At 43.2% G+C, this 13,300-nt stretch overlaps 3 protein-coding genes across 4 annotated transcripts in view; 1 reads left to right on the top strand and 2 right to left on the bottom strand.

The window, feature by feature from the left end:
* Window positions 1-13,300, top strand: part of LOC145440458 (uncharacterized) — a 162,064-nt gene that overhangs the window by 33,966 nt on the left and 114,798 nt on the right. The window lies entirely within an intron of this gene.
* LOC145440454 (uncharacterized) overlaps window positions 1-13,300 on the bottom strand; it is a 66,853-nt gene that overhangs the window by 35,210 nt on the left and 18,343 nt on the right. The window lies entirely within an intron of this gene.
* The window catches only part of LOC145440463 (deoxycytidylate deaminase-like), a 20,991-nt gene continuing 8,845 nt past the window's right edge, over window positions 1,155-13,300 (bottom strand). Inside the window, exon 5 of the mRNA XM_080318075.1 lies at window positions 1,155-1,455. Within this exon, the coding sequence (XP_080174201.1) occupies window positions 1,244-1,455 (212 nt within the window). The 3' untranslated portion in view covers window positions 1,155-1,243. The remainder of the gene's footprint in view (window positions 1,456-13,300) is intronic.

Raw genomic sequence — 13,300 nt, 5'->3', positions numbered from 1 at the left:
ATCGACCATGGAATAGGATTTGGAAACAGCCAGCCAAAACTCATTCGATTTTTGTGGAAACAGATCGTTTCGTTAATATAATCAAGGAGCTGTTTATTTTATTCTTAATTTGTAGCTTCCAATTGGATTTAAATGCCCACCTGCAGTTGTTAACAGCCAAGTCTGGGATACTGTTGCAGTGAAGGCTAAAGTTCAGACAATATGCCCATTGCGCATGTATTCTTTGAGTTTATGAGTGAGTTGCTACATTTTGAGCGGGAAACGAATCAAAGCTTTTGTTAGGGTTCTTACTTTTTACTAGGAACAAGCAAAGGGTGCATTGCAGACAAATTTCCAGAATTATTTGCGTCTCACCTGACAATCTGTGGCGGCGTAGGACAGCTAACGATACCAGGTGCAATCGCAAATGATACGTTAAAAACAAAACTGGTGCAGAATCGTTCCAGGTGTTCGAAGATTCCCGAAGCAACCCAACATACCGGGGCAAGATTCGGGACCATGCGGGCCGAAAATAAGTCCCGGCTCTATTCGAAGGTTACCAGCAGGTTGTTCTACATCAAGGGTGTTAAACCTTTTACTATTCATGGTATCGTTTCGAATACATATATAGCGCACAACAGCATTGATACAGCAAGATTGACTAGGATTCGACCTTTCGCACTATTCCGAGGACTTGCACTTGGTTTGATGACAACTCAAAATGATTGGACTAGCATCGGTCACGAGCATGAATCCGAAAGTGACGTGTGCTTCAGAACCGCGTGACTTCGTCGCAAACGTCGCATCCACGACAATCTGGTGTTATCGCTACTCATGTTGTATATTTTACTATATAATATGCATATGCTTTTGAATAGAGTTAATTCTCTGTTTTTCATATCATTGCATGTCGCAACTCATAGGACAGGTGCATATAGGCTAAATCTCAAAATAATCGTTCTTGCATTAAAATAGTGTAATGGCCGTCGAATACCTATATCTCCATATTCCCACACACGCTTTCGAAAGTTGGAAACTTATGTGGCTATATATATTCACAATTTAATTAGCGAGAAAGCAAAAACCATATAATCGCGTATAATTCTTGAATATTCTAAAATCTAAATACATAAACGTAAATTTATATATATATAATATATATATGTATGGATATTTGATTATGCTATCTATTATCCATATAGTGGCAATTCGTACAAGTGCATAAAGATATATGGATATTATACAGAATATCACAATGTTAGTCTTATAGTTTGGATCTAGAGAAATCCAAAATAACTGGACGCGTTTCATAACACTCTCCGTAGGAAACGCATTTTACGCGCGCCAAATCAAATATTTTTTTAGTAGGATCCAGGGAGACATCTTCGTCTTTCACTTTGACCCGTTGCTTGGCGCAACCTACTGGATTCTGGTCATCAGTATCATTTTCGTCCAAGTATACCACAGTCTTTATTCCTAGAATATATATATGGCATCTGATAAATGATATGTTCCTGGTGTCGTCATTTGACGGTAATATCCAATCATGGGGATCGAAAGAGCATGTCGTTAGCCCCTCAAGAAACGTTGGTCCCGGGTCTCTACATAGGGTGATCTGACAAACTTCTGGGATCCCTCTCATACCCCCCAATACGCCAGGCCGTTACACCCCTACTTTAATGCACGAGATTTAAACGTTCTGTGATGAAACATGAGAAACATTGTCAATCATATTGGTAATTTCATATATAACTATTAATTTTCAGCCCTGTTTCGACTCACGTGATCAGATCTACCGGTAGAGCTAAGGACAGGGCTATTATAGGGTTACCCATGGCCTACTAAAAACTGTTTTTAGTAGGCCATGGGTTACCATATTTCTGGGAAGCAGATTCCGGACTCTCTATAGCGCTCACTAGCGGATTTTAAAATTAGATATAACACACCGTCTGTCAATATGACGTCACACTAGCAAAACATTGCCAAAGGACTGTATACAGGAATGGGGTGGAACATGGGTCATAAATTGGGCCATCTGTAATATGATGGTGATTGATACTTGCTAGGGTCTGCAATAGATTTCCCCATTGGCCGGATGAAATCGTCTGGCGGGCCATGTCTGCCCTGTCGGGATTGTGTTTGACAGCCCTGGTATACTGTTAGGTCGGGGCGGCTATCTGATTGTGTGTTTGTTTAATCGGGTCCAAAACAATATTTTTTTCTGCCTCCTTCCGCCTGAAAAAATGCACTGAAATTGAGCTCACCATAGGGTAATCGATGTAGCTTCTCGGGCAATTACTATATGCGTTTGGCTGTTAAATATTTTAATTGAATTCTGTTTTGATTCTTCCATTAGGCTACTATGAAATGAACCAGCAGGTTGCACATCCGGTGATTTCCAACCTTTTATGGTCGCGACCTCATTTCTAACTTGAAAATGTTCCGTGGCCCAGCCGAAAACTTGATAAGCTGATTACTAAAAAATTCAGCTTGCTCAAACTTACTCCCGGCCTAGGAAGGTGATTATGTCCAACCTCATCGCGATCCCCAGATAAAGGCAAACGACCCCAAGATTTGGAGCCACTATCTATGACTGAAGCATCCAATCGGCCTTAACCAACTCTAGGAACATACCGTTAGCTTATAATTGCGATTACGATTAGACTTATTTCAGTAAATGATGGTTATTCATGTTTATTTTTGATTGCATTTTGGCAAGGGTGGTGTCTGGTGCTCATACAATATCGAAGAAGAATTTCAAATTGCCTAGCTGAGCGAGATAGCGTAATGGTGATGCGTCCGGCTTCTTGATCGGTAGGTTGTGGGTTCGATCACCGGTCGGGTCATACCAAAGACTCGAAATTGGTATCCGCAGCTATCCTGCTAGGCGCTCAGCAATCACGGATAGCATGGAGGAGAAAAATGGGGGTGCAGACTAGATGACCTTACTTAAAAGGCCGTATCGCACCTCCGTCGTCAAAGCATCTCGATGGTGCAGGCGAAAAAGAATACCATAGTAGTTAGATAAATGGGCGGAAGGTCCCCATTCGCGATTTATAAAGAACAAACAAAGATTATCAGTATAATAAACAATTAAAGAATTCCCCGATTCTCATTTTTGCAGCAATACTTTTATGACCCTGTGTGCGGCAATCAAAAAGGGGGAATAATTAACGCTAGAGAGAAAAAGAACAAAGAATCTCGATTGACCTTTGTACTCTGTCCAGACATGAAACTTATTGATTAGTAATTCTACTTGTACTTTTCCACTCATGATTCTGTCTCGCTCGACCTCTGGACAAGGACACGAAACTAGAGCTGACTTCGGTCGTACGCGACGGGGCTTGGTAATAGTTGCCTGCCGACAAATCGTCCAGACCTATCGTTTTGTGGTCCAATTTCGTGACGTGTCTTGGGAATAATTACCCGTCAAACCCCCCTGGCTGACTTGTCGTCCCGTGGTTGACTCGATTTCATGTACGCTGGGGCATGGGAATAATTGCCGGTGCTGACTTCGGTCGTGTACGACGAGGCTTGACCATAGTTGCCGGCCCTGACCCTGTCATTCCGTGGTCCAATTTCGTGGCTCGGGAACAATAGAGCGTCAAGCTGGTTGACTTGTCGTTCCGCGGTTGATTCAATTTCATGTACGGTGGGTCATAATTACCGGTCGTGACGTCAGTATAGTTTCTTCTGATCCATGAGATCCTGGTGTGTGTTTTAGGTGTCCATACGTTCGGCTATGTAAAGTGACGCTTGTGGTCTGTGTCTTGTGTACTGTTGTACTTGAACCCTTTTTTGCTTTGTTATCGACCCAGACAGTAACGAGAAACGATCTGTTACGATTATAAATATGTATACCATTTCGAGTCATATCGAGAATGAGAATGAATGTCGTAGTAGAAATGTGTATTAGGCGACCCGACATAGATTAACTTAAATAAATTAGCATTATAAATACAATAAGTAATTGAGCAAATAGCTGATTCTCAATTTTGCTCGCATCAACATGTTAACCCCCGGTATTACGTACCTAGTAATCGGTGCAAGCAACAAATGTGGCTGTTCCATACCTCGTTCTAGCGTATTCATAAGGACAGACAGTCCCGAGCAAAACAATGTATTTATGATGGGTTCTTTTTACTGCTTCACGGGTGGTCAAGCGTAATCATCCCGGTGTCTGCAAATGATATTCAATTTACCACGGGATATTAATTTTGTATGCTGTACATGATATACAACTTGAATCGATCTGTTGGCGAACTAATGCTTTGCCCGTCTGTAACATGCACATATCGATCACGAGCTCACCACGCACTTGCCGTTCGAGGGCGACTCATTTCGCTGCAGACAATCAGTTGTGTTCGCGTGTATCGTAACATATCCTCAACACTTGTTATGTCAACACCTCCACGCATATTTACAATATCATACTAAGGAACTATTGTTTCGGCAGCCACGCCCTATCGCTCGAAGTCGACAAATTTCGCTACAGACAGTCAGTTGTGTTCACGTATGTGTCGTAAATATATCCTCAACACATGCTATGCCAATACCTCCAAGCATATTTGCATCATACTTAGGGTTCTGGTTTAAATCAGGCTGAAGTAAATCATCACGTGTCGACAATCGATCGAAGCCCGTCAACTGGTATTTTGAAAGCTCCCGGTATGGTGTATTATTGTGTATGGATTGTTGCGGTATTAGAATTGTGGATACGGCTCGTTGGCGGTGCGAGGATCAGGTTTATAGTATACTATACCTACTTAGCTCGGATATTATACGACGCGCTGCTATCGTTGCTTTGTCCAAGACCTAATTCACGATAATCAATCTCGCTGTCGAAAATGACATGCGGCCACGTAGACTGCATAGCGCCATTTTGTTTTGTGATCCATCCTGCTGTGCCGAGGATCGAAACATATCCTCAACACATGCCAACACCTCCAAGCATATTTGCAGCATCATACTACGGATAGATTGACTCGGCAGAGTGTTACCGTCAGAGAATTGCTGTGTCACGCCTTCGGGCCTTGCATTTTCCGCTCGGTAACTGCGAGTACGATGTTATTGTCCACGAAACGAATCGGGGTAGCTCGCTTCATCGGGGTGGACTGACCTTATTTGGCTGAAACACGCTCGGTGGTGCAATAATGGGAATGAATTGTGACAGATCATGCCTGATACGATCTATAGCCTGAGGTGAGGTGTGAAGTAGAGGGGGAGATTTCGAAATCGGAATCCACTGTGACTATAGGGTTGCTAAATCAAAGTCCAAAAAATCCGGCTGGCTCGTAAAGTCCTGTTATTTCCATATGTTGTGAGGGTAAAATATAGCATAAATCCGACTATCAGGTCCATTTGGCCGCATCCAGACTGGCTTCGCTGAAAACTGACGAAATCTGCCCCGGGTCCGGAGATGTTTCGTGACCTCCTCCGTCCAGACAAGATTGTTCTGCTGTAATATAGGTGTCGTTGTATAATAATTTACGCACAAGGAGACTTGGTATCGACCCTTTGGCGGAATTCTGTTTGGTTCGTCTGTACAGGTGTTATTAGTGCGATCAGATTTGGCACCTCAAGGAGTATATTGGTAAAAATCACACAACGATGACAATAACTTTACCGTTCAACATGCGGTCAACGATGCGGTGTGATGTACGTAAATCAGCTGTGATCAATCGAGCGTGACACAATCGCTGTCAGTCATCAATCTGCAACATGACAAAACTCGCGTTTTCGGGTTGACAGCAACACAGTGCGATATACTTGATGTCCCCGTCGACCCTCCTATTTTAATGGGGTTACCATGCGGTCTCATTTAGGGGAGCATATGTCCTCCATTTCCCAGATATGTCACCCAATTCACCTAAATGTACTCTCTTTCTGTCAGTTTGTCCTCCTTGTTAGCTCAACATTTCCAAAAAAACACCACGAGTAACGCAAAATGTGGGCCTAGATTACGAAAAGTCGGGTATTTACGTAGCCAAATCGGAAAAATGACCCTATGAAGGTATTGTGCAGGCTATTACGTGGATACGTGGGCGTGTGTAAACATGTGAATAGTAAAAGCGCCCCAAACTACCGTTACATGAAAAAAGATCGAGCGCACTCGACCATGACGGGGTATACCCACCTTAGTACAGCCAAATGATCCCATGTCGTACCGGGAATAGCCGAGGTGGTGGTACATCATTCTCACAAAATGTACTTTGGAACGCGTGTGAAATCGACATCGTCCGCTACTCGACTGAAGCAAGTCGCCACTGCAGTCCCTCTCTCTGTGTATGCACAACGTGCTGAGAACTGCAGATCCAGACGAAACTACGCATTCTGGCGAGGTTATCGAGATAGATGGAGCGATTTACAACACATGCTACATTTACTTCACATGAAAGGACAAAATATAGCTTTGGAGTACTCAAGTAGTTTTAACGAAATGTCGCTATCGTGAAATCGCTTTTCTATCCGAATTATAAAAGAGTAGGTCCCCATAAAACTGTCGAGCTCAAGTACGTTGGTAACTGTGATAGTAGACAAAAGTGACTCGAGTACCTCAGAAATAGGGACTGTATTTCGTTTGCTGACCACGGGCCTGCTTATTCACACCGACTGACTTGCGTAGTAAGCCACTGCGCCCGTCATCTTCTTATTGCTCAAATAATCTTACAATTCACGAAATTCATTTTAATTTTTCGGTAGTGTTATCAGCACAAAAGACACACTTACACAAGTCTCGCAAAAAGGTGTTGATACACTGCAATCGTTTTATCGACTCTATTTAATTCATAGATCGATCGCACGAGTGACGTTTCCGCAGACCAATTTTTGTCGTTTGATCAACTCTTGTCTGGTTATGGGGTTTCTAATCACAGGGCGATTGAGATTCGGGTGTGTCTTTTCGATACGTTGCGCAAACTCGATACCTTTCGTTCGGAGTACGTATTCACACTGCGGAAACCATTTTGCATGTTCTGTCCAAACCTCGTCTTCACGGTCCCAACGAAGCCCGCCGTCACAGTAAAAGCATTTGGTTCTGTCCGAATCAACGTAGTAAAACCCCGCTTTTGCTAACTGTTCAACACTAGCTCTAATTTTATTCGGTTCCCAGCCCTTGTCGAACGTTGCGATTCTTTTTGACAACGACGACATGAGAGGATTCACGGGGTTAAGACAAGGAAATAGTTGCTCAAGACATCGCCTTTCGTCCTCGGATGGTTCCTCTGGTTCTTGCAGATGTAAAGTGAGACGTCGTATTTTGTCGTCGAGCAACTTATCCAAATTGTCTCGTTCGTACTCGGTTAACGCCACATTCCCCGAATCGTCGCCACGTGCGAAACAACAATCCGGGCGATACGTCAAGTGTATTTCAGATACATCGTCTGTAGGCCTCCAATTGCGTAGAACGCCGGAGCAGTTGAAGCACTGCGTTCTGTCCAGGTCACCGAGGTAGAATAAACCTTGTTTTGCCAACTCGCCGACCGCCCGTGGTATGGGATAGCTAGGCCATTTCTCAAAGGTTTCGCGACGCTCCGACTCCTTTCGCAAGTCGAGATTCCTAACCCGATACTCGTGCTCATGATCAACGATATTCGCAAAGTTGATGTTGGCGTTTCCAGCGGCTTTACACTGTCTCAGTAAACTTTTGAAATTCGATTTCACAATAGGTATGTTCAACGCGTCTCGTACACAATTCGCGTCATGACGCCGTGCACTCGACCCGGTCCATCTTTCGAGGTACGCACTGCACCCAAAGCATTTGATTTTGTCTTCAAATCCTAGCCAGTAGTATCCCTCAGACGCTAAATCGGTGCGTGTTGCGTATGATACTCTAGAGAATTTGGCGAACGTGGCGAGTCTGTATAATTCAGTGCGGTGTGAACCGGAAGCGATATACACTCGTTTCTGTCCGGGCGGATCAGAGTATCTCTCCATTGACGTTATGCCAAGCTCTTTCATAAACATGGAGTACTAATACAGAGCTTTTTGTGTCTAAACCTGTACCATAGCTCACACATATATATTCCTAGTTTATCCTTGCGAGCTCTGTCGATTACTGGTTAGTTGTACTTTTATGTGTGATTGACAACCGTTAGCTGTCGCTATTGCACCATTTATATATGTGTTATACCAGGAGCGGTCAACTTCTGCAGGCCGCGGGGCGTGTATAGCATAATTAGGTACTCGGTGGTGCTAATTGCTGAATCGATACATTATTCGACCACCGATCAGCATATGCCAGGAATAAATCGTATTCAATCAATGTATTTTAACAACAGCAATGTCAATGCAAAGCCGTATTAACGAGGACAAAGTGGATTTGAGAACAGTATTTTTATACAGGCACCGCCATGTCTGCTTCTCTCTCACGGTGCAATACTTAAATAAGATTTCATAGTGGTCTATAAGCCCGATATCCTAAATTGACAGAGATATCAATTCATTAAAGTTGTTTTCTAACGACATTACAGAGAACAACGCGTACCAGTAAACACAAACCGAATGGTCCCACTGTTGCGTCAATTCACCGCCGACTCAGTATGAGACACTCTCGACCAGCGAATGTACATTAGGCAACCGAAACAGGTGACCTTGCGAAGGGGGTTGTTTTCGATAACACCGATACGGCAACTTAATTCTTTCTACTGACAATGTGATGGAGAGCGGCTTAATTCATCAGATAAAGACTGGAGGCAACAATAACTAGCAAACACAAATCTAATGGCCACACCGACATTCACAGGTATTCGATAGACCCGAAAATACCAACGTCACCCAACTGCTGTAATGACACGGGTACGATGCGGGGTACGAAGCATTTTGAACGGTGTTGCTCAGTCGCGGTTCTCGGCCTTCCAAGGCCTCTGTTAGCATCAGTCTATCTCACTGTTTGGAGTGCCAATGCCAATCGTCGTAATAGTGATCACTCGGCCATGTGTAGAATATAGAAATTGACGCCTGGCCTATTTGCAAGACCTCATGGCTTTGGCAAACTTACTAAAGCGGAAATTCACAAAGTCACTTGCGTACGTGCTTTCATGCCTTTGAATGTTTGTTATCATCGAGTCTGGTCATAAATAGACATGGGGACAAATTTGATGCGTTCAGCACAATATACGTTTACCACATCTCATTCCGGACCGTAACCGATCGTTTACCGCACCCTCTATATGGCAAACGTCGCTTTTGCTCATAGGTAAGCCGATGATCTGTGAAAACACATGCGCTAACGTGCCATTTCGTTATTCCTTCAACGTCACATGGCCGCCTATATGAAGGTTTTTTGGGTGCCCACCAATACAGTGTTGAAACGTGATCCATAGGGACCCCACTGCGTGCTAAACGCCTAAATAAATATGTTTACTCGAGTATACACCTGGTGTGGAGCAGTGAAGTGGATGCAGAAAGTAAATTAGACAACGCAAACCAGTTGACAACGTCGATTAATATACGAGGGTTGATAAATTTTGTCAAGTGACTTTTGAATGGATGTTATTTGTTTGTTGTTTGATGGATAAGATTGTATTCATTCATAAACTACTAATATACTTCTTGTGGTGCTAAACCTGATTATACAGATGAATCAGACAGTATTCCGCCAATTGGGACTAGTTGCCCGTCGTCGTGATTGATCTCCTAGTTCGCGGTGGTAACAAAAAATGTATAACACAAAGTGTAAATCGTACAATAGCGACAACTAACTGTTGTCAGTCGTCCACAAAAATACAGCTAACCAGTAATCTATAGAGCTTTCAAGAATAAACTAGGGGTATAAGCGGTTAGCCCTAACTTATCGTTCCACAACTGATTAATCCTATTTCGTCACGACGGGGCTAGGCAGTTGTAGCCTGTACGATATAGTAAATCAATCTCAAAATCTAATGCAATCCTAATCCAGCAAAATTTCACAAATACGTTTTTTTCTAAATCCTAATCAATACTCATCTCTGGCGTATAGGTAGCTACAAGTTTTGTCAAAGCAACAGATTGATGGAGCGTGGCTGACATTGATTGCGACACTCGATAACAGCTTCTTCCGGTGGAGTTTTTCGAACGGTAAATCCAAGGCTAGGTCGAGGGGGTCAAACAGCATTTCTCTCACGGTAGCATTCCGCCGAGTCAATACGTCCATAGTATGATATTTTTCGCAACTATGTTTTGTTAGGGGTGATTAGGATATTTTGCGGTGTATGTTTTTCACGGGCTACAAGTTACGATAGGGGAGGACGTATTTTTATATTTATAGCGCTAATTTCATTAGATTGACTATAAAACAATGTCATTTCATCTGACTTGACTACCGAAATACCTGTCAATTACTTGTGTTGTGCGAGTTAGCTAAATGAAAGGTCACTCACCGAAATCGACCAGACCTACATTCCGCGTTATTCGTGGTGTTTTTTGTTATTTTAAGCTGAAAATAAGGACAAAATTACAAAAAAGGAAGACATTTGGGTGAAGTCTGTACATATTTGGGAAAAGGAGGAGGACTTTGGTAGCCCTATAAATATAAGGATCGATGTGAACATCAAATGTATCGCATTGCTGTCAACCCGCTCGAATATGCGAGTTATTCAAACAGGAGAGTGTCGACTGACACCGTTTGTGTCACACTCGATTAATCACAACTGGTTTGTGTACACCACACCGATATTACAAGCATTCGAACGACGAGTGATGACCGTTGAGTTTGCCGACAGTTAAGATGTTATCGGTGTGTGATGGATAAGATTTTGCCAATATACTTCCTGTGGTGCTAAACCCTACTGCAATAACAACATATGTACAGACAAATCAAACAGAATTCCGACAATGGTTCGATACAAAGTTTCACTGTACGCAAATGAATATGCAACGAAACCCCGCATATCGTGTAATGACAGCAGAACCATTTTGTCTGGACGGAGGTGGTCACGAATCGGTTCCGGACCCCCGAATTTCATCGGTTTTGAGTGAAGTCGGGACTGGATACGGCGACGTATCTTTGAGAGTCAGACATATACTAGATTTTGTCCTCACAACATGGGGAATAACAGGACTTTGCGTACCAGCCTGGATTTACTCCAATTCGCAGTGCAAACAGCCTTTCGGTACACCCGATAACGCGCGTCCACCCCTCCAAACACATAGTTACGGGGTATGGCGGCGACCCGGAAACTCGGGGTATAGCTTACTAGTAATTTTACGCGATCATTTTTTTTGTTACCACCGCGAACTAGGAGATCAATCACGACGACGGGCAACTAGTCCTAATTGGCGGAATACTGTCTGATTCATCTGTATAATCAGGTTTAGCACCACAAGAAGTATATTAGTAGTTTATGAATGAATACAATCTTATCCATCAAACAACAAACAAATAACATCCATTCAAAAGTCACTTGACAAAATTTATCAACCCTCGTATATTAATCGACGTTGTCAACTGGTTTGCGTTGTCTAATTTACTTTCTGCATCCACTTCACTGCTCCACACCAGGTGTATACTCGAGTAAACATATTTATTTAGGCGTTTAGCACGCAGTGGGGTCCCTATGGATCACGTTTCAACACTGTATTGGTGGGCACCCAAAAAACCTTCATATAGGCGGCCATGTGACGTTGAAGGAATAACGAAATGGCACGTTAGCGCATGTGTTTTCACAGATCATCGGCTTACCTATGAGCAAAAGCGACGTTTGCCATATAGAGGGTGCGGTAAACGATCGGTTACGGTCCGGAATGAGATGTGGTAAACGTATATTGTGCTGAACGCATCAAATTTGTCCCCATGTCTATTTATGACCAGACTCGATGATAACAAACATTCAAAGGCATGAAAGCACGTACGCAAGTGACTTTGTGAATTTCCGCTTTAGTAAGTTTGCCAAAGCCATGAGGTCTTGCAAATAGGCCAGGCGTCAATTTCTATATTCTACACATGGCCGAGTGATCACTATTACGACGATTGGCATTGGCACTCCAAACAGTGAGATAGACTGATGCTAACAGAGGCCTTGGAAGGCCGAGAACCGCGACTGAGCAACACCGTTCAAAATGCTTCGTACCCCGCATCGTACCCGTGTCATTACAGCAGTTGGGTGACGTTGGTATTTTCGGGTCTATCGAATACCTGTGAATGTCGGTGTGGCCATTAGATTTGTGTTTGCTAGTTATTGTTGCCTCCAGTCTTTATCTGATGAATTAAGCCGCTCTCCATCACATTGTCAGTAGAAAGAATTAAGTTGCCGTATCGGTGTTATCGAAAACAACCCCCTTCGCAAGGTCACCTGTTTCGGTTGCCTAATGTACATTCGCTGGTCGAGAGTGTCTCATACTGAGTCGGCGGTGAATTGACGCAACAGTGGGACCATTCGGTTTGTGTTTACTGGTACGCGTTGTTCTCTGTAATGTCGTTAGAAAACAACTTTAATGAATTGATATCTCTGTCAATTTAGGATATCGGGCTTATAGACCACTATGAAATCTTATTTAAGTATTGCACCGTGAGAGAGAAGCAGACATGGCGGTGCCTGTATAAAAATACTGTTCTCAAATCCACTTTGTCCTCGTTAATACGGCTTTGCATTGACATTGCTGTTGTTAAAATACATTGATTGAATACGATTTATTCCTGGCATATGCTGATCGGTGGTCGAATAATGTATCGATTCAGCAATTAGCACCACCGAGTACCTAATTATGCTATACACGCCCCGCGGCCTGCAGAAGTTGACCGCTCCTGGTATAACACATATATAAATGGTGCAATAGCGACAGCTAACGGTTGTCAATCACACATAAAAGTACAACTAACCAGTAATCGACAGAGCTCGCAAGGATAAACTAGGAATATATATGTGTGAGCTATGGTACAGGTTTAGACACAAAAAGCTCTGTATTAGTACTCCATGTTTATGAAAGAGCTTGGCATAACGTCAATGGAGAGATACTCTGATCCGCCCGGACAGAAACGAGTGTATATCGCTTCCGGTTCACACCGCACTGAATTATACAGACTCGCCACGTTCGCCAAATTCTCTAGAGTATCATACGCAACACGCACCGATTTAGCGTCTGAGGGATACTACTGGCTAGGATTTGAAGACAAAATCAAATGCTTTGGGTGCAGTGCGTACCTCGAAAGATGGACCGGGTCGAGTGCACGGCGTCATGACGCGAATTGTGTACGAGACGCGTTGAACATACCTATTGTGAAATCGAATTTCAAAAGTTTACTGAGACAGTGTAAAGCCGCTGGAAACGCCAACATCAACTTTGCGAATATCGTTGATCATGAGCACGAGTATCGGGTTAGGAATCTCGACTTGCGAAAGGAGTC

This window comes from Botryllus schlosseri, chromosome 6 (genome assembly GCF_051294905.1).
Source record: "Botryllus schlosseri isolate E-star chromosome 6, Bs_hap1, whole genome shotgun sequence".
NCBI classification, from domain to species: Eukaryota; Metazoa; Chordata; class Ascidiacea; order Stolidobranchia; family Styelidae; genus Botryllus; species Botryllus schlosseri.
Note: the sequence above shows the minus strand (reverse complement) of the source record. Positions and strands in the feature narration are given on the sequence as shown.